We start from the raw sequence: 21432 nt of genomic DNA on the forward strand, positions 1-21432 counted from the left end.
TTGGGACTTCCTGGAGAGGCTTTAAAGGATGGCAGGAAGTCACTCAAAACTTCAAAAAAATTGGGACAAGGAGAGGACATCTCATCAATACCGTAAGTCCTCAGACATATCCAGGGGAGGTCTCAGTAGAACACGGGCAAACTAATACCTAACGCTTGTTAATGAATTCAATTTTTAACAATTTCATTTTGAGCAAAGCAAGAATTCATAGACATCCTAATTTATATTGATGTAATAAAAAATGAATAATATGTAGACAATTTGACCTTGCATCTTCTCTGTGAAGAGGAATTCTATATCTCAATCACTGCATGAACCACAACCATACAGTTTTAGAAGTCATGGAACAACATGAGAGAATCATCAAGCTTCAGAAGCGAGGCTTCCAAAATTGTTGCAATTCGACGCATTTTATCCTTTTTTTCACGCTGACTTTTAGTTAATGTTACTTGTGATGTACTTCCATCTGTAGCTTTTGACTGGTGCATTTGCTTCAAAAGATCTATTACCTGCATATGATAAAAACATGTGTATCTTAAAAGGCCCAATAAAATAGTCAAAACCAAATATTTATTCATCTTAATATTCAATATAAAGCAATGTCATCCAGAAACAATAAAAGATTTCAAATAACTAGGATGTAATATCAATATTGTTGCAATAGTCAATAGGCTCTTGGTTTGCTGGTGAAGTTGAAAGGTCCTTAATGAGCCCACCAGGGATCAAATCTTGCTGAGTGCAAGGCTCCGACATCAAAAAGGGATGAGGTCGGGATTGTGCCCCAGGCGAATTTGGCGAGATGGACACCTCTCAGTCCTTGGCTCTTAGCCGAAGAGATTCTCGTGCTCCCGTATCGAGTAGCAAAAAATGAATTTGTGGACAAACCTCCATCAAAAATAATGTTGCAGTATTTTCTAGATTTGACCAAGTGAATATTTTTTGGTTACCAACATTTTGGATCAAACACCATGATCCATTATCAGAGTAAGACAGCAAGAGGAGAGAAAACAAGATAAAAGCAGACCAAGATGACTAAATAGATGAGGGAGGAGGTACAAGCTAGAAAGGCACAAGAATCTAGGAGACAGAAGTGAGACAGGATAAATAAACAATTAAAGAATAAGTAAATAACACCCAAGCAAATTAAAAACTCACAAAGGAAATAAGCACAAGAAATATGATGAATACATATATTAATTCAAATAATAGATAAAATATAACAGAAAAATGAATGTAAATATATATAAATAAATTAATAAAAATAAAATAATTGTGTATTTAGTATATACACATAATTGAAAATAAATAATTATAAGATTAATATGTAGAAACCAATGAAATAATGAGTATCCATATATTGATAATTTATATAAAAATTAATTAAAATACATAAAAAAAAGAAAATCACAAAAAATGAGATAAATATAAATAAATATTAAAAGGAAAGGCAATGAAAGATGAAAGGATAAAGAAATTAAAAACAATAAAAAAAATGCAAACAAATGAAAAAGGAAAATATATATATATATATATATATAAAGAAAATGTAAATATGCATATATTAATTACTTAATAATATAAAAATATGTAAATAAATAATAAACGAGGAAATAAATGACGAAAATAAATTGCTAAGAAATAAGGTTTAGAAAATGAAAATAACAAAGAGAAGACACCGACCAAAAGGAAGGAAAGGAAACACAAGAAAAAAGAGTGCAAAGAGAGGGGGCACTAGAGTGCGGGAGATCAAGGTTTCTTAAGAAGATTTAACAAAGGGTGCCAAGTGGAGCTTAATTCCAACCATTGTCATGATTTAGATTTGAAGGGTGATTGTGGATTTCAATGGATTCTTTAAGCTTTCTCCTAAAGAAGTTATCTTCTTTGACTAAGATTTGATTATTTAGACAAGATGCATAATCTCTTGTCTAATAACAATAGCAACAACTTATTAGAGTCCAACCCCATCTCTAAGTTGATGAAAAAAGTTGTCTGTGATCTCAAGTTCATCCTTTGATGATGTTAAAGGAAAGAAAATAAGAAGGATACATATTACTTTACAATGGATGGCAGAGACAAAAAAATTAAAAAATTGAATTAAGTATAGGTGGAAAGAGAATTTAGAAGATTATATTATACAAAAAACCTATGTTCACCGTACAATCTAGAGAAATGAATATTAAAAAAATAAAAAATATCAAATTCTCCTTTCTACTATATGACCCAATCCCTATATCTTGACCATGTGACATTAAAAAGTTCTCTAATTTTCCATTGTATGGCCCCACAACCAAGTTAAAAACGATTTTGAACATATTGTATGACAAATAAATAATAAATTTTAAACCTTTCTTTATCCCACCCTAAAATTCCCAATACCCAAACAAATTGAGCTTATACTTTCAAAAAAAAATTCCTGTATGTCCATACAACATACTATGGGCTTAAATGAAATTTATAGGTTGTTGTCTATTATACAGTCTTACTCTTCCTACTCTATTATATGTCCAACAATGACTTTTCCTCATACAATCTATTCAACATACAATTCTAGAAATTTCTACATGGCACCGTTCGACCATCAACAATAGTTTACTTTGTAAAGCTTCTTCAACTTCTAACCAGAGTTACAAGAATCGCCTACACTTGTCAGTCCCAAGGCAAGCCACCCTCGGTGAGTCTAGGAGAATTGACGGCTGAATGCTCACCAAACCCGCCAAATCTAGGTGAGTCTTGTTGGTGTATGTTTTATCATTCACCGAACATTAGAATAAAATGTCAAGGACACTCTACCCTCTCTTGAACAAAATCACTAAGTATGCCAAGATTGTGAGAAAGACCACATGTCGACTCCAAGGATTATATGTGTGAACGGGCGACTTTATGTTGGATAGTTTCCTTGGTTATGTGTGCTGAAATACAAGGGGGACTTACGCTCAACTATGTTGATCACAAGTTAGGACTTAGATGAATATAGCAATGAATGCTCTCTTTCTGTTTTGGGATTCAGAAAAGGATAAAAAGGATAAGGGTTTAGAAGTTTTATGCTACTCCTATGAACTCAAGAGACGGTAAAGATTAGGTGAAACCAAATAACAACACTTTGTTTCACCACTCTAGGACAACTACGCAAAGTAGGTACAATATTCTAAGGTTGTGCTCAAGGTTTTCATACTTGTGAATAATACCATCAATTGAACAATATTTACTCAAAGTAGAAGTTAAAGCATCCACATCATAAGCTTAGGCTAACTTTACACATTGAACAAAAATCATTCATCCAAAGAAGTATGAGCAAGAGTTTCACCAATCTAAACTACCAAATCCATCATTCATCTAACAACTTTTGAAAGCAAATTTACTCTAAGCAAATATATTCTATTCTATTGTTGAAGAAAGTATGTAACCATGCAACCACTTTATAACAATAAGACTCAAAGAAAAATCTGCAAATGAACTTTTTATTATTCAAGTAGCTCTAAGCAACAATTTCATAGATCTCTCCACAACAACATGAAATGAGAGAATGAGAGTTTATAGAGTTTTTGAAAACAAATGAAAGGCCGAGATCGATCCAAGATCAACGGTTAAGATTAAGACAACACAACCCTAGATAGAGTTTCCCAAAATAACATTACAAACGAATGCATGCTACACAAGTGGCACGAAGAGCCATCCCCTAGGAAGGCACATCCTTGTCCTTGCGAGAAGTAGTGTGTTCAATGAATCTAGACACAATCGAGCCGACCTCTTCCATAGTGACATGTGGTAGCATATTGATCCCGTATTGCCATCCGTCCAAGTCATCAGCACAAGCGGCAAAAGCAATCTCCCATTCCAGCTCCTGCCTTTGGAAGGCATCTTGGATGGACAAAAATTTTGATGCCTTGGTCTTGCTTCAGGAGTGGTCCTGTGATGGTGAAGAAAATCTCTTGAGTTTTGAGTTTTAGATTTTCCAGCCGCATATCACTTTCTTGGATGGTGTCCTTTTCGAGCAAATCAGCAGTTGCAAGGAAGATTTTACTTTGTATTTAGTTAATCTTCTCTTCGGCTTTAGTACTATCTGCCTTCACCTTCTCCAGAACTTCGCTCCGTGCAACCAATGCCCAATGCCATGCGTTGAAGTCATATGCAGCTCTTGCTGCAATTATCTTTCCATCAATCAATTCCTGTTTAGGCATGCCTTTCAACACTCTAAGGCATGGGATAATCATGTCCTGAACATCATGAAGGTCAGCCCATGCTTCTTCCATGCTCGCAATTCTGGAGAGCAAGAAAGAAGTCTGTCCATATGTTAGCATTAATTTGTCCATGAATGTGACTGCTTCTCTATTGCCTACCATCGAATCTTTAGTCTCTCTTGTCGTCACTTTTTCTTCTTCAAAATTTTCAACTGCTTCTTGCGAGGATTTCAAAAGTGGAGGAGTTGGCGCATCGCCTTGGTTAAGTGGCTTGGTCAAGTGTTGAATGTATTCCTTTAGGCGCTCAATTTGCCTTTTGTATTCTCTCTTTTTTCCTACCTCTTTATCCAATCTTGCCTTCATGGAAACGACTGAATTGTCTAAGTGTTCCACTTCTTGACCTTTTGAAGTTGGTCCCAAGTCGAAGGTGGTAATTTCATACTCTCGATGAGTTATATCTTATTTTGACTTGTTTACTTTTTGGTACAACAATTTGGATTGTACGGCAACCTGTCTCATCTCTCTAGATTGTAGAAAACTTCCTGGTAGGCTTCTTAACAGCAACTTTGCCTAATATGGACAAGAAATTGGTTGTGTCATCTTCTTCTTGGAATTCCACTAGTACATTTACTTTCAATCTGTCTTTTAGCCAGTAAAGAATCATAGGCTGCTCAATGCCTTCTTCTTCTTTATTACTCTCTTCACATGGAATATTCCGACCTCCTCGAAGAGCGGAAATCATTACCTCCTGAAACTCATCGCCCAAAATATCCATTTCATTATCTCACTCCAATATCTCCATGCTTGTAGGAGATGGAGGTTCTTCATCTTCTTGCTGGATTGTCATCACATTTCCCTCATGGATTGGAGAAGGAATTTCTATTTCATCAAGTGGTTGATCCTCGATAATCTTTAGGCTGTCCAAATTCCTAGATGTAGCAAAATGGGGTGGCTCTGACCTCTGCTTCTTTTGAGCAAGTTCCTCATTTGTGACTTCCTTCCCTCTTGACCTTTGATTGGTCATCAACTGCTTCCTTCCTTTTTCTTGAATTGATGCTTTCAACTGGTCTAGCACTTTCTTCATTGGATGAATATGATTCCATGGCGCCCATCAGGTTGTATGCAAGAGTCACACCTCTTCGCTGCAGCCTTTGGACTTGCTGGTCAACCCACAATTGCGAATATTTAACAACTGGCCGCATCAAGTTGGTTAGATCAGCGAGTTTTGGTTCTAACCATCGTACAGGAGGAAGAGGCCAATTTTCATCAAAGCGTGGCTGAGTGTATTCTCCATCGTCCTCTGGTGTAGAAGTACCTAGCCTTTGAAATGCCTCATAAGGTCAAGTTGCATTTGTTATTATTTTTAATGTTCCATTGATGTTATGTAAGGTCCTAAGAACCATTTGGATCAAAACAAATCATTTTGTAAGGCTTGAAGAGCCATTTTGTTCAAATAGACCTATAGGGTCCTGACAAAGTCAAAGATGGTCAAAGTATGCAAGCTATCCAAAAGGGATTGAAATAGTTTTAATTTGTCTCACTAAGTCCATTTTGGCATGTTTAGAGTGTCCCTAGGTGATTTGGCAAAGTTTGGTTATGTTTTGTCAAAAAATGCAAAAAAATTGCACAAGTTGCAACATTACAACTTTGCAAAAATTGCAACTTTGTGCAAAAGGGAAAGAGTTCGGTCCTAGGTGTAGTTACAACAGTTGGGGGAGGTTGTGTTATAGTCGAAAATAAGGGTGTGTGATCAGTTTTGAGGGAAGTCGTGAAAGATATTCAAGAAAACCCTCTTGACTGTCACGTTTTGAAGGGTCTGTGACTGGTTACAGAACCATGGAGGCTCATAAATGATGTAATTCAACATGTAATTGTTTTTGGAGGATAGATTAATGTAATAGCTTTCATATGAATCCATTCTTGTGCATTTTTATGATGTATTTTGTGAGATATGATTGTTTTTCCAAAAAACTGTCAAAACCCTGCCAAGGGCTACCCGTTTTGGCAAAATCCTCATAAGTTTTGATTTGACCGTTGGATCTGGCTATAAATTGGACAAAAGTTTTGTAACTAGGTAATCTAAGATCTCACTGGAGCAATTGGATTCATGATTAATGTTGCAAAAGTTATTAACGACTGTTTGTGACAGTTCTGATTTTATTTCAGTTAATCACTAGAACATTTGCATTAAACATCATATGACAAAGACCTGATATATTGCCAAGGGTTTGTGATGAGTCAAGAATGGTTGGAAGGTATTTTTAAGGTTGGTCTTCAAACCAATACATGTCTCGAGTTGTCAGACTTTTAAATCACTGTTTTCTGATTTTATGCCAGTCCATGGTGAAAGTGGTTTGTATGAACAGGAGGAGTTCATTTGGTGTAAGAGTATGCTACCCCTTGGGTTGAAAAGGGTCTAGGGAGTCCATGAAAGCCTTGAAGTTTTCAAAAAAAAGAGATTCTAATCCATTTGTATCCACTTCATGAAGATTGTGATCAGCAATTGTGTCTCAGATCAGACTCAGACTCTTTTTAAAGTTGACAGTCCTAATTGGAGACATTAGCATGAAATAGTAGTTTCTCATTTCCAACCATGTTTGAGGAGATATTGGGAGATAATTGAAGTGTTCATTGGAGTGGGAATTGCTTGTATTTCTTGAATTGTGATCAGACTTGTTTGATTAAGGGCTAGTTGCCTCTTGGATCTGATTTTTGTCTAAGTTTTGATAGTGGAAAGATTCCTGTTTTCTTAGAGTTATCAAAAGTGCAAAGTGTTGTATTAAGGTGTATTTTGTTGTCATACTAATGAAGTGACAAATTCAGTTGACTACAACAATTTCATCTTGTTAGATGCCTTATTAATCAGGTTAAGGGTCTTGGGTCAGTAGTGCCCTTGATGGTTTGTGGTTTGTGATAGATGCTCTACATCATCCTCCAATTGATCAGGCACACGGAAGAGCTTAGTTGTTCTAATAAAGCTTACTGGCAGTCTAGACCATAGCCTTTTTCTGACTTCAAACTCATCTGCAGCATTTGCCCAAAAATCTTCTAAGTCAATCATGTGTTTGTATTTTTCTCCGTTCACTGATCCAATGTGGTTATGAGGATCAAAATCAGCTTGGGATCGGTAGAATGTGAATAGGTACCACTGCATCTCCAACCTGGCACTCTCAGCTGCCTGTGTTGTTGTGCAAGATTCCAACATATTTCCGATGAAGAATGGAAAGGAAATAGCCGCCTTCTGCTTTGTTCTTTGGAAGCCCTGATATGTTTCCAACTACCTAAGGACTTTGAGCAAGACCATTCTATTGGTGGGATAAATCGGAGGCCGATAAGGACATCTGGTAAACCCCTGGACTCTTATGTATGTGAATCTCGGAAACTGGATAAACTAGGATCCATACTTGCTTATTAAACTTTTGCCCTCCAGAGTTAGCCTTTGATGGGTTCCTCCTTGCAACGTTCTGGTGATATACATAAAAAATGCATCGTTTACTCGCCTGAAGTGGGCCTTTTCGCTCAGCTGCAGCTGCGGGTAGCAGTCATAGGACTTGAACTCATTCTCACCATTGCCTATCGTGCCTCTGTAAATCAGTCCTGTATATCTATAGTCTCTTGCTAACAGGTAGACGATGTAGGAACTCATATAAAAGGACTTCGTCCTTTCCAGATTCCTTAGTTGTTCATCCAGGTTGTCATTGATTATTCGTGCCCAATTAAACATCTTAACTCCAGAAGTGAAATAATACATCCATGTCTCGAATGGCGCACCTTGAGGGCTGCACATTACTCTATTCAGCAGTAAAATGAGATCACCATAGTCTTCCTTGAAGTCAGTGTGGAATAGCTTCTTTGGTACTTTCTTGAGACTGGGTCTTGGCTTTTCCAACCACGATTTATTAACATTTGTTGCACAAAGTTCAGGCTGATCTTCATAAAGTCTTCTAGTTTCCTCCTTAGTTTTATATGATGTCTTGTTGTGGCTCAAAATTTCGAATGCTTCCTGAAAGGTCAATTCTCCGAGACGAGCCAAGACTCTTCCATCTGGTGCAATAATTTCTCTCTTAGGCATTATGGTGTATGGCACATTCAACCATAAGTTCTGCGCATTCCGTAGCTGGTGGAAATCCAACCACTTGGACTATGCCCTTTCTCATCATCCGGCGAGCAATAGGCGTTGGCAAAAATCCATCTAGCCCATACATTCTCTTTCTTAAATCTTTGAAGTCTATATGCTTGAGGTTGGTGTTTGTGACATTTTTCCATTTGGAATTAATTTTTTATTCCAGCTGGAACCCTTTACTGGCAAACTTCACCTGAGCTTTCCTCGAAGGTCCTCAATTGGTTGTCATCAACCTACAATACATGAAAAAAACTTTAACATTATTTTTGAGAAAATTTTAAAGTTTAACTCTGATTTTGAATGTTTTATCTCAGAATTTCACTTTCAGCCTGTCAAAAAGCTAAAATTCTGTGAAAAATCAGACTGAAAATGGACGAATTTGGCTAAATAATTAGTAGATTTCAAGAAATAAATGATAAGGACCAAGCTTGCAAAACTAGGCACGTCAAAGATAAAATCACGAGTACTCACGAGCCATAAACCCTCGCGAGTCACTCGCGCATATACTCGGCGCCGAGTATTTGATAAAATCGCCGAAAGAGTTTAGAGCGAAAAAATCGCAGAAAATGGGGGAAATATTCGGCGCAAAAAACAATATTAAGTTTAAACTTTAAAAAATACCTAAAACGTGTCTTCTATTTTCATTCCAAGCCGCGACAAAAGGTGAAAAAGACGACACAACCAGTGTAGAAAAAATCATGCATAACTAGGGCACAAAACGGACGATTGCAGGAGCAAAGATTGCAGGTTTATTATGAATTAATTTCATATTGAAACAAGCAATTCAAAAAAATTTCTCCTACGATTCAGTTAGATTAAATTTTGAATTATAATATACGTATTTTTTGGCATTTGCTATTGAAAGTTTGAAAGTTAAACATTATTATTTGTTTGGGGTGAAAAAAAACTTAATATAAAAAAAAAATGTGTGGTTTTGAATAATAGTTTTAAAAAAAATGTATTTTCAAATGTTCGATAAAGTTACCGAGTATTGCCAAGTTTTTCCCTGAGTTTTGGCGAGTCTCGAGTTTTAAAAAAAATTTGGTCTTGCCGAGTCCAAGTTTTTCAACCTTGATAAGAACAGAAGAAATCAGTCAAAAACGTGAATTTTTGGAACTTCTGGAATTTACTTTTGACTGATTTTGGTGGAAATTTGCCTTTCATTCTAAAATTTTTGTCTTTAGTTCAAAAAAAGCACTTTATTCTCTGGGAATTATGTCCTCCACTGGGAAAAATTTGCTTATTCTCTGCCTTCCACTTCGAAATTTTTCTCTTTCTTCAAAAATTCCTCTTCAAAAATCTCTCTTTCACCCTTTGCAATCGAACTTTCAACCTTCAAACTTGATAATGAATTTGAAGTGGCAGGTTGAGTTGATATAGAGTTGAGAAGTTCGATTTTTAGGAAGCTTCATGTTTTTTGTATTTTTTTTGTTTTTATGTTTTATTGATATTCATCGAACTTGGACATATTTTTATTTCCCCCAAAATGACAACTTTATCTTCCCTATGGGGAAGTTGGCATAGAATCTTCTAGACTCTTCTTTAGATTTCCAAAAAATTTCGAGTGTTGAACTTTTTCAAAAATTTGACTATGTTGAAAATAATTCAAAGTGTTGGATTGATTTTCCAACCTTCCTTTTGATCTTGATTAATCCTTTGTTAATGGTGAAATCATGGAAAACTTACTATTTCTCTTGTTATTTTCTTCTTTGCTTTTGGCGATCTTGACCATCTTCATGTCTACGCCAACCTACCCTTAGGCGAACTTGAACTTCTCCAAGCCATGGTTGTTGGGTGGACTTTACTCTTTGTTTTATTAGAATATTTAATTATATTTTAGTCACCTATATTTAGTTCCTTGTTTAATGGTCATTTAGCTTTTAAGCTTTATTTAGCATTTAGCTTTTTCTTTTTAGTTAATTAGCTTTTAAGCTTAATTTAGCTTTTAGCTCTTTAATCTTTTACTTTAACGTTATGTTCTAATTATAGAACATCGTCTTGTAACCTCTATATATACGTGTGTATATCTTTCAATGTAATCATCCGATTATTGAATCATTCATTCAATTTATTTTTCATGGTATCAGAGCGGGTCAATGGGATTCTTTAAAGTTTGGCGAATTTTTTAATAAAAATTCATGCACTTCTTTTTGGAATATTTTCCAGATTTGTTTTATAGTTTTTTAATAAAAAAAACGATTTTACTTTTTAGAAGGCTTTTTTGAGGGTTTCTAGTTTGTGGGCGAATTTCTGTGTTGGGCAGCAGTTCATGTTTTTTTTAAAGTTCTGAAGATTTTCGGGCCTGCAACTTGGAGTTTTTTTGTTTTTTTTTTGCAGATTGAAACTTTTCCTAGGGTTTCTGCAATTTTCGACTAGGGTTTTGACTCTTTAGTTCAAGTCGAAATTTTATTTTGCTTGCAGATTCTTGGTGGGTTTTACGAGACCTCAACTAGGTCGTCGTCATAATTTTTTGGGTGCATCATTTTCCGTGTCTCAATTTTTGAGCCGTCAAATTTGCATTCTGTTTTCAGATTCTTGATGGGTTTTTCGAGAGCTTTTCTGGGTTGGTCTCAAATTTTTTTGGGTGCCTCGTTTTCTGCACCTTGAATTTTGTGCCAGCAAATTTGCCTTGGAATTTAAAAATAGTTCACAATTTCTGCTATTTCTATGGACGTTGGGATTTTTGCTGTTTTTTTTGGGCACCATTTATGCTATTTTAAGTTTGCAGAATTTTTTTAATTTCTGGATTTCTTCCAAACCTCGAAATTTGCACCTTAGAATTCGTGCCAAAATTCTCCTCCAGGGTTTCAGATTTTTCGTGCAGCTGCTTCTATTCTGATTTTTGAATCAGATTCTTCTGTCTCATTCTTTGTGCCTTCACTAGGTTGACCACGTTTAACCTCAGTTTTTGTGATGGCATCTTTGACCAACATCATGTTGGAACACAGATAGAAGTTCAACAACTGCCACAACACCTGGAAATAGTGCATGTTCACGACATCTGGATATCGTTGCCTTGATCAGATTGATTTAGGCCAGACCTCGTCTTACAGGTCCCAAGGTTTTCACGATTTTTTCCTGAAAAATTGTCAGTCATTTTTTTTATTTTTTCCACAAAAAATCATGGGAGGGTTTTCACGATTTTTTCCTCAAAAATTGTTCACAGGGTTTATAATTTTCCCTTAAAAATTATCTCATCTGTAATCCGCGATATTCGCGTAAGATTTTAGTTATCTGGGTTTTACCGTTTTTTTCCACAAAAACGATGATTTGTAACCTCAGATTTCTTGGTTTTTCGATTTTCTCCTCAAAATCGTAAATTCTCTTTTCGAGGGTTCCTTTTCAGGGTTTGACGGTTTTTTCCTCAAAATCGTGCTTTGTTGTAGTTAGTTTGGGTCACACCTGCTAGGGCGAACATCTGCAACCGTGGTATCTTGCAATCCGTTTTGGAGTTGATACTCTTCTGCAAAAGGGTTTGTCGATTTTCCTCAAAATCATGGTTTCAGGTTTCAATTTGGTTACCCAACGTCAGGTTGGATGGATTCTGGTATTCTTGGTCATTAACACTTTTCAGATCCAAGGAGGGTCTCCACTGCAGCAGAGTGTTCTTTTCATTTGTGATCAAAAGACCTAATGTGTCTTTTGTAGGGTAGTTAGTAGATGTCACAACCCTCCTTTATCACTTTTTGATTTAAGTACAATTCTATTATATTTTGGTTAAGCTATTTAAAATGATTGAATAAATGTTAATAAAAGAATAAAAATGAATACACACATACACATTTTATTTATTTATTTATTTATTTTCCACTCCCAATTATGGCACATGTTGTAGGAAAAATAAGAAGCTTCTAGAGGAATCTCCACCACTTTGCATGTAACTCCCCCACTAAGTTTAATCAATTTGCATGAGTCCAATATTGGAAAAGAATCTCCTTTTTAATTAAATTTTCTAGATAGTGGAAGGGAGGGATTTTTCTTATAAAATGATATGCAAGTTTCAAAGAAGGGAGTTGATTATGTTTTGAAGGAAATTTCCCAAGTTTTTTTTTGGTAGTCTCATTTTTGTTGCAGGATTTTTAAGTTGTTGTTTGAAGGATCTCTCTCAAGTTGCAAGGAAGGATCAAAGGATAGCTAGAAGATTCAACATCAAGCTTCAGTAAACCAGGTTCTCTCCTTTTGTCATATGAGAAATTTGTATTTATCAAAAAATATATATAGTTTCTAGATTCTTTAGTTGAATATAGTTTTCTAAAAGAAATCATTTTTTTATTTGCTAGATAGGAAGAAAATCTATTTGTTTTCTTTAAAGAATTGCAGTGATATAATTCTCTCTGTTTAAATACAAATGCAGACTTCTCTTGCATATTTTATTTAATCTATTTAAAAGGTAGAAAATCAGATTTCTGCTTTTCTATTTTTTCTTGAAAACTAGAGATGATATTGAATATAAAAATAAATAAATCTCTCTCTCCATGAATGAATAAATAAATCTCTTCTTCTTATTTAGGAATAAAAGGCAGCTCTATTATTTATTTTATTTAGGAAATATGCACATAATCTTGCTTTTTGTTTTTCCAAAGATTGTAGATCTATGCAAAAATCATATTTCCTTTATTTTTAAATCTCTTTTCTGAGATTAAAACTCTTCCCTGTGTGATTTGAATCTTAATCCTTATTTCTTCCCTCAAATTCATTTCTCTGGCTCTTCGAATAGAAATCTGAAAGAAAATCTCTCTGTGAACATCAGTTGAAATTGAAGAATATATCTCCCTGTGAATAAACCTTTGTGTTATTCATCGCTGTGAATGAATCTTTACTCTCATTTGATTTCATGATTATTTTTATATGTAGAAATAAATCTCTCTATGAATAAGGAAATAAATCCCTCTCTGTAAATATTAGCTCCCGATATCCTTCCTCTGAAAGCTTTGTTTAACTCAGCATAATCATCTATTTTTCAATTATCTGTACATTACTGGGAACGAATTAATCTCCCTAGGTTGTTTCATCTCTGTGATTAGATTCATATTCACATAAAATATTCCTTTTGTTATATTTATATCTCTCTTATATTGTAAATAGACTGGAAATAAAACGGAAATATATAACCACATATATATATATATATATATATATTATTAAATTTATATCAAACGAAAATGAACATATTAAACATTGCAAGCAATTTTAATTTTGAAATCACGTCATTCAAAATTTATGAGTATCGGGCGACGTGCAGGCTAGTGGAGGCGGTTTAGTAACCGCTGGGGAAGTGGTACCCTCCACTTCCCCTGCGGTCACTGTCACAGTAGTGGCCGCAGGGTAGTGGAGGGGACCACGGGGTCCCCTCACCACTGCGGGCCTACTTCCGCAGTGGTGATGGGACCCGTGGGTCCCACTCCCACTTCCTCCCTTTCATCTTTTTTTTAAATGCCATTTCAATTAAATTCGTGGCAATTTGTATAATGCTAATTTTTTTTTTATATATAAATTTTAGTTTAATAAAAATTTTAAACTTAGGTAAATTTTTAGATTTATAATTAGTTTTAGCAAATTTATAAATTGTAAATTAAATTATACCTTCTTAAGATCCACTTAGCAATTTATCCATGTCAATATGATTTGAAGCTAAATTCTATTTTTGGGACTAGTGACTTTATAGGCGATATTCTTGCATATAACTTACACTACCTTCGCCTCATGCAAATTCCTTACATTGATTACATTTATTGGCGTTTCTATCTCCATGCAAGTTACACGTTTAATTATTATTATGCAAGTTATAATTCAAGTTTTGAATAATAAATAATTTTAGTTATGGTTTTTATTCCATGTAATTCATCAAGTAGTTAATTCAATTAATTGAGCTTTGCAATGTCTAATTATACGCGTTCAATTCATAATTATTTCCAAGTATGATGTTTATCATAAGTTAGAAAATTAAATAAAAGATGTTGGAAAACCAAAACCTAGGAACGTTCGGTATATACAGTGCCTCTAGGTCACGCTTACGGGTAATGCCGTCGTGTTGAACTACTGCACTTAACGCCTAATAAAGCTGCAACAACGACGTTTGTGGCATCGTCCCTATAAATCGTCGAGGAGTAATAAGGGACACTTGGAAGTTAAAATCCAAGGGGCGGGTAATCCCCCTTGGATCGATAATTTAATAAGATAATTCGGAAATGATCTTTCATCCGCTGAGTTAACCATAGTAAACCCTTGTTAGGGTTGATTGAATGGAATGCTTTTATAAAATTGATTTAATCTTGAAGAATTGTTGTCGATTGACAATTGGTCAAGGGTGACGCTTATGATAAGAATTAGGATCTAGTTGTTTTAGGCCACAAGCAATAGGCCATCTTGAGCCTTTGCTTAAGTGCTACCATCGTGGGTAGCAACCGCAAAGAAACTGTCTGGGACATTGATCCTAGAAAGGGTTGCGTACCCACTAATCAGTTTACATCAAACCTTAGAGTAGAAAATAGAACTACATATTCTACGCCTTGATCCCGTGTCGAAACGGGTATGTAGGCAGTCTTGGGACGGAGTTGTCCCTAGTACTTAGGCGTTCGTGGGTGGAGTCTAGGCTTGGTAAAAAGAAGGATTGAGTAAGAATCCTAATTTGAAAGATAAGTATAATAAAATGGAAAAAGTAATTCAATGCATACTCGGAAGGAATCCCGTATGGATTCGCTTGACTTCCCAAGGCTTTAAGCCAAATTCCGAGGCGGAATTCAAGCTTGAATTATGTTATTTAATTACTCCTAAGGACGGCGACCTCGGTAAACTTCTGTTATAAGAGTGTAGTACTCAGTGAGTGGTTCAGGACCCGAATGGTCCCGATGAGTCTAAGTCTCTGGCCAGAGCACCTCCTATCCCAATTGGATAGATGCCTACCTCGTATGGGTAGATGCCTATCCCGTATTGGATAGATGAAATCTTATGTCCCGTATGGACCGATGCCTAACCCATATGGTTAGATGCTCATCCCGGATGGATGGATGCCCAAAGTATGCAATTGAATCAAACACAATGATTAAATTAAACAAAAAAAAAAAGAATGGTCAATTTTGTTGAGTTAATTTATGGTGGGTTATTACAGTAGATAGAATGACCATTAAGGGAGGGTATTAGAATATTTAATTATATTTTAGTCACCTATATTTAGTTCCTTGTTTAATGGTCATTTAGCTTTTTAGTTAATTAGCTTTTAAGCTTTATTTAGCATTTAGCTTTTTCTTTTTAGTTAATTAGCTTTTAAGCTTAATTTAGCTTTTAGCTCTTTAATCTTTTACTTTAACGTTATGTTCTAATTATAGAACATTGTCTTGTAACCTCTATATATATGTGTGTATATCTTTCAATGTAATCATCCGATTATTGAATCATTCATTCAATTTATTTTTCATGTTTGCCATCTTTGCTCATAGTTGGGTGGACTTTACACATATCTTGCCAAATGGAGGGCGGACTTTAAGGTTAGCCAGACACATCTATCTTCTCCTTGAGCAGACTTCAAACTTGCTTTGCCATCCTTGGGTGAGGTTGCTAAGTGTTTGGACATCTTTCCTCTTTGCTGTGCGGACTTGCTTAGTGTTTAGGCATTAAAATCATATTGCAAGTCGGACTTTAACTTCTCCTAGACACGTCCAACTTCCCCCTTAGGCGGACTTTACTCTACCTTGTGCCATCTTCTTCTTAGGCGGACTTTACACATATTTGGACATTGCTTGGGGCGGACTTCAACCACCATTCGCCATGCCTTCCTTTGCTTGGGCAGACTTCCATGCTTGTTGGACAATCTTTTCATGTGTCTTGGCGGACTTAACCCTTCCATTGGGCATGCTTTTCATGTGGCGGACTTGGACTTGTGTCAGTCAATCAACCTCTTGAGGATGGCGGACTTTAACTTCCTCTTGCCATGCCAAACCTTAGGCAGGGCGGACTTGATGCATGCTTAGGCCAAGGCAGACTCTGAAGGTATTTGGACATTGCTTTTTCCTAGCCTTACATGGTTTTTGAGGTTGCTTTGTCATTCTTCCTTAGCTGCTGCTTGAATTATAACTATGAAAATTCCAAACTTTCATATTTCAACATAGAAAAGAATCAAAGGTTATTAAATTGTGGAAAATAAATTTATAGTTTACTAGTCATTTGAACTTACAAAAAAGAATTTATAAAATTTCTGATTTCAAGCTCAAAAAATATCATAAATGGTGTCACCAAACACATTCCATAAATTCAAAACAAATATTCATGAAAACTTATGATTTGCATCCTAAGTTGCACGCGTTAAAAACAGTAGTCGCATGTGTTAAAAGTAAAACAGTAGTTGTATGCCTTAAATTGCCAACTGTGTGCTAGAGGTAGCAAAGTCGTCAAAACAGTGATTTTTTTTTCTACAAGTGAAAAAAATATAACGATTTCAACAAGTTTTTTTTCAAAAAACTAGCAAGTTCTGCAGGTTAATCACGTGTTTGTTTTGGTAAAATCACCATGAGTTCTTGAAAAACTCATCGAGTTATATGGTTAGTAGTTCAATGGGTTTGTTGGCTCACAAGTACTCATGAGTTTTGCATTTACCCAGGGAGTTTTGCAACTATGGTTGAATCTTCACCTATTGTGCACGTCTATGAGACAATAAAATCCAACAAACATCATATTGGTCAAGGGTATTCAAGTGTTGTAAATTTTCATGTACTATGACATTCCAAACCTATCAAATTTGTTTGGAGATATTCAAACAATAGTCAAGTTGATTCCTCACATGTTGGTCAACAATATGAAATTGACAAGTTGTCATGTCAATCAAAACCAACTTGCACTAAAACCCATCAAGTCCAAACATGTTGTCACTATGAACATCGAGGACATACCTCCTGAGGCTATTTTGATCTACATCCTTGTCTATCATGCAATCAACACATACATTCTATAAAACAATGGCATGTCAGAGATCTGCCTACAAAATCAATAAGACATGCATTTTGGATGGATAGATCATTTCAAATGGCAAACTGAGGCTCACCTTTTGTCAAAGTCTTATAGGAGAGTTGAATCCACCATTACAAACGATAGCTCACCTAATCTTGATCAGATATTGTGTTCAATCTAGTTGATAATGAGCTCTGAATTCAAAATATTGTCGAGCATTGGTATGAAAGCTTGTTGAGCTTGTCTACTCATGATGCATATGTTATTGTCAATCTAGTTGATAATAAACTAAGGAATGCAAATGTTGATACGCGTACTATTGACAACAACCTACTACAAGTATTGTAGAGTTGCACTCAATTCCCATAGAAGATAATTATACACTAAGTCTCTATGGTGCTGATAGGAGAAGTGAATTTGTGTACCTATGATTGGGACATTGATAATGAACATACTGAGACCACCAAATATGCAAGTCAATGCAGATTATTTGAGGCTAACAAATTTTTCCTCTTGTTAATCATACTTTTGCACTTGAGTTGTCAGTTAAAAACCCAAAAGAGTGGCTTGGAAACCCTCCCCATTAAGTTAAAAACCCAAAAAGGCACTTTAATGGAGACTCGTGATGAAAACCCAAGAGGGCAAGATTGAGTTGCACATTTCTATACACAAATTAATATATGATGTTCTCTTTCCAAGGGGACCTTTGCAACAGCTATGCATTCTAACAAGGGGGAAAATCAAGATTTAAATTTTGAGTTTTTTCATACATGGTACTTAGAAAAACATCAAGATCTAGATTTTGAATTCTTCAAGCATGGTCCTCGGAGACCTCTCATATTGTCAAATGCAAATTTGTCATTGCAACATGCTATCACTTATCACTACAACATTTCAAGAAGAAATTGTCAACTTAGCACCCAAACACCTAAGATTGTACACTACATTTTAATTTTTGATGACTATGCATAGAGCAAGATCATCATATGCCTCAATTATGAAAAAAAATTTCTTGCCACGGGCAATTTTTTTATGTGTCCACAACATGGTGGAGAACAATGGTTCACATTTTCATCTTGATAGATATTCATGTTATTCAATACATGCTTCACCACATTTTCGGGTTATTCGTGGGCAAAGTTAGCTTAGGTTAACTAAATTTTAGGTCACATGGTGTAGCTGGCACTTTTGGACTACTCATACGCACCAATCATCCTAAATTCTGCGATTTTCACTTATAGAAGTAACAAAGATAGAAGTTGAACAACCTTCTGCAAATTTCATCACTCAAAATAGAAAATAGCGGTGAAAATTTTCACAGTGCATGTGTGCAGTATTCTCTCAAAATGGGATATAACATGGCAAAAAGCTGAGTTGACTTGCGGAAACAAACAAAGTCTTTACCAAGTCCATATCTTAGTTCTTGACAACCATAAAAGGGAACATGCTATCACTTAGACAAAATCTTATGCAAAACACTAGAGCTTTGTATTCGAAAAAAAGTTACCATAAACAAAATGCCTTATATGCAACACAAACAAAGGTTTTACCACTACCCCTATGGATTAAGGGAGGCATGTTACACTAATATACATAATACTAGATGTACTATGATCATATTTTATATTTCCTAGTTGCGCTAGAAGTTGAACAGCCGTCTAGAAGATAAATTGAATAGTCATTTTCATATTGTTAAATATGTATATTGTATCTCCTTTGATTAATGTGTCAATGGATGGATGGTAAAGCTTTCATTGAACATCTTTCTGTTGATTGAATCTCGTACATTTCATTTGTCAATCTATTTTTTGCATTCTATGCTTGAGCCTAACAACAATGAATCAAAAAGAAGAAAATGATGATACCATGACAATTTGATTTTTCAAGCTACATAACTTCACTTTTTATAGCACCTAAATATTTCATATTTTAATTCATCTTATAAATTCCCTAGATTTACTATACCTATAGTACATTCTTGGATGTTAATAAATTATCTTATGAAGAGACGTCAATAAATGATTTTCCTTAGGAAAAATAAAAATTTGAACATTTGTTGGTTGTCACTCAATATTGCTCTTCACCATCAACCAATTTGAGCACAAGCCTTGCACCACATAAAGACAATGAATAATAGCAACCGGAGAAACAATCACCTCTTGTTCTTGTTCAAGCTCATGCGCAAGTCGTTGACCAAGATTTGAAGCAGCATGGTACATATCATCAACAATACGCTCCATCAAGTTGGGGTAGTTTACCCGCCATAAATAGAAGGTTTTAGATGGAGCATGATCTTGAGATTTTGCAATTTCCTGAAAAGCAATTATTCAAAACACCACCATATATAAACATTAGACCAATGTATCAAATGTATCTTGCTCAAGTTTATAGGAGATATATCTTTGGATCATAAACTCTATTATTCTGCTCTTTGCAAAGATGTCTAATTGTTATTACAAGTTTTCACATCAGATAATTTACATTATCTGTAATTCACAACTAGATCAGTGTAACAAATTCTCAAATGTAGTATTTATAAAAAAATTATTTCTGTGCTTAGGAACCTGTGAAACACATTTCACTGTAACATGACAATGTCAATTATTAAGCATTACAGGTTGACATATCAAAAGGAGTACTAGTAAAGCTAAATCTTGGAAAAAGAGAATGTGCAGAAATTCTAATACCTGCATCTGCAAGTAGCCATCTTTGAAGAGTTTATACAATAGCTCCAATGTCTCTTTCCTGCCAACTAGAGCCTGCTCAGATATCTGAAATGGACAGTGGCCATAGTAAGCCCTAAACATACTAATGAAAAGTATAAACACAATTACATCATGGGGAGTATAATGATATATTCTATACACAATAAAATTTTACAAATACAAAATGACAGTTTCAGTTCAAGGAGAAGTAATAAGAATTAACATCCATTTAGGAATACAGTCCTGTGGTATTTGATAATAATGTTGATTTGGGTAACATTACAAATTTCAATGGAACTATCATTAAATAAGAGTTGAAGACACTACTATGTGTAATAGCCAACTGATCATTATGTATTTACAACTAGATGATGTATAAAAGTGACATTAAAATCTCAATCAAGTAACTCTCCTTCCTGGATCTAATTGTATGACAAGTTATTGTTTCTCTCAGTTTATTTGAGTGTGGATTGCCTATATTATATCAGAGCCCAAGGGGACTAATCAGTCTCTGGTTTAAAAAATGGAAGTTCACATGAAACCCTTGGTCTATATCAAAGTGCAGTAATTTGTGTATTCTTGACAATGGAATGTTTCCATAGTTCTACAGAGTTTCCTGATGGGGGGACGGGGGCACATGGGCGGATTTTGAGGACCGGGAGACCAAGGGCCTAAATTTGGGGACGGCAGCGGAGTGGTGGGGGAGGGGGCAGTGCTGATATAAAATTACAGATGAATTGAAATCTTCAAGGCAAAATCTGCAATATAACATCTCTGTGAGTGCCCCATGAAAGGCCAGCTAGTTTTCACGAAGTTAAAGGTTGCAATCAATATGTAATGACATGTGACATAAGCAAGAGACCCGGCAGCATCCCTGACAGTGGTGGCGGAAGTGGTGGTGCTGAGGGGGGACATTTCCCCCAAGTCCTCAAGTCTCGGAAACATGCCCCTACAGGAGATGCAGGTTTTTTTGGGGGGATGCATCCCTGTGGAAAACTGAAAGTTTCTGAAATGATAATGTTAGCATTTATGGAAGTCACGCCTTTTTTAATACATGCAAATATTATTGTAACATTTAAAATGATGCTCTTTCCATGAAACTGGATATGGTAATGATAAATCAATTACAATTTGGTTCAAGACTGATTGTGAATTGGAAACAATGTGTAGAATTGAAAACAAAAATCTGATCCTAAATTTTAATGATTATCTCACCATGTTCAACACAATTGTGTGACCAAAAGCAAGAATACAGATATTATACAGCACAGATAATTTCTGCCACGCTTTTATAAACCTTATAAATGAAGAAGCATAAACAAGAAGTAATGCAGTTTTATCAATGCTTTTTAGCTGTAATTAGGTAGTAAGCTGGATATAAATTCATGGAAGAAAATCCAATTTGTGGTCAAGCCTTTATCATGGCCCTTAGAGATAAATTATTAATAAATTCCACAATGAACTCCTCTAGGCCTCTACCCAAGGC

General features: G+C 35.3%; 1 protein-coding gene across 1 annotated transcript in view; it reads right to left on the reverse strand.

Annotated features, from left to right (window-relative positions):
* Positions 1-204: 204 nt before the first annotated feature.
* Positions 205-21432, reverse strand: part of LOC131051126 (uncharacterized) — a 238784-nt gene continuing 217556 nt past the window's right edge. The window contains exons 12-14 of the mRNA XM_057985499.2: positions 19929-20012; positions 19398-19553; positions 205-509 (exon numbers count right to left, since the gene is read on the reverse strand). Coding sequence (XP_057841482.2) covers positions 333-509; positions 19398-19553; positions 19929-20012 — 417 coding nt within the window. The 3' untranslated portion in view covers positions 205-332. The remainder of the gene's footprint in view (positions 510-19397; positions 19554-19928; positions 20013-21432) is intronic.

The sequence above is a fragment of the Cryptomeria japonica genome, chromosome 3 (genome assembly GCF_030272615.1).
Source record: "Cryptomeria japonica chromosome 3, Sugi_1.0, whole genome shotgun sequence".
Taxonomy (NCBI): Eukaryota; Viridiplantae; Streptophyta; class Pinopsida; order Cupressales; family Cupressaceae; genus Cryptomeria; species Cryptomeria japonica.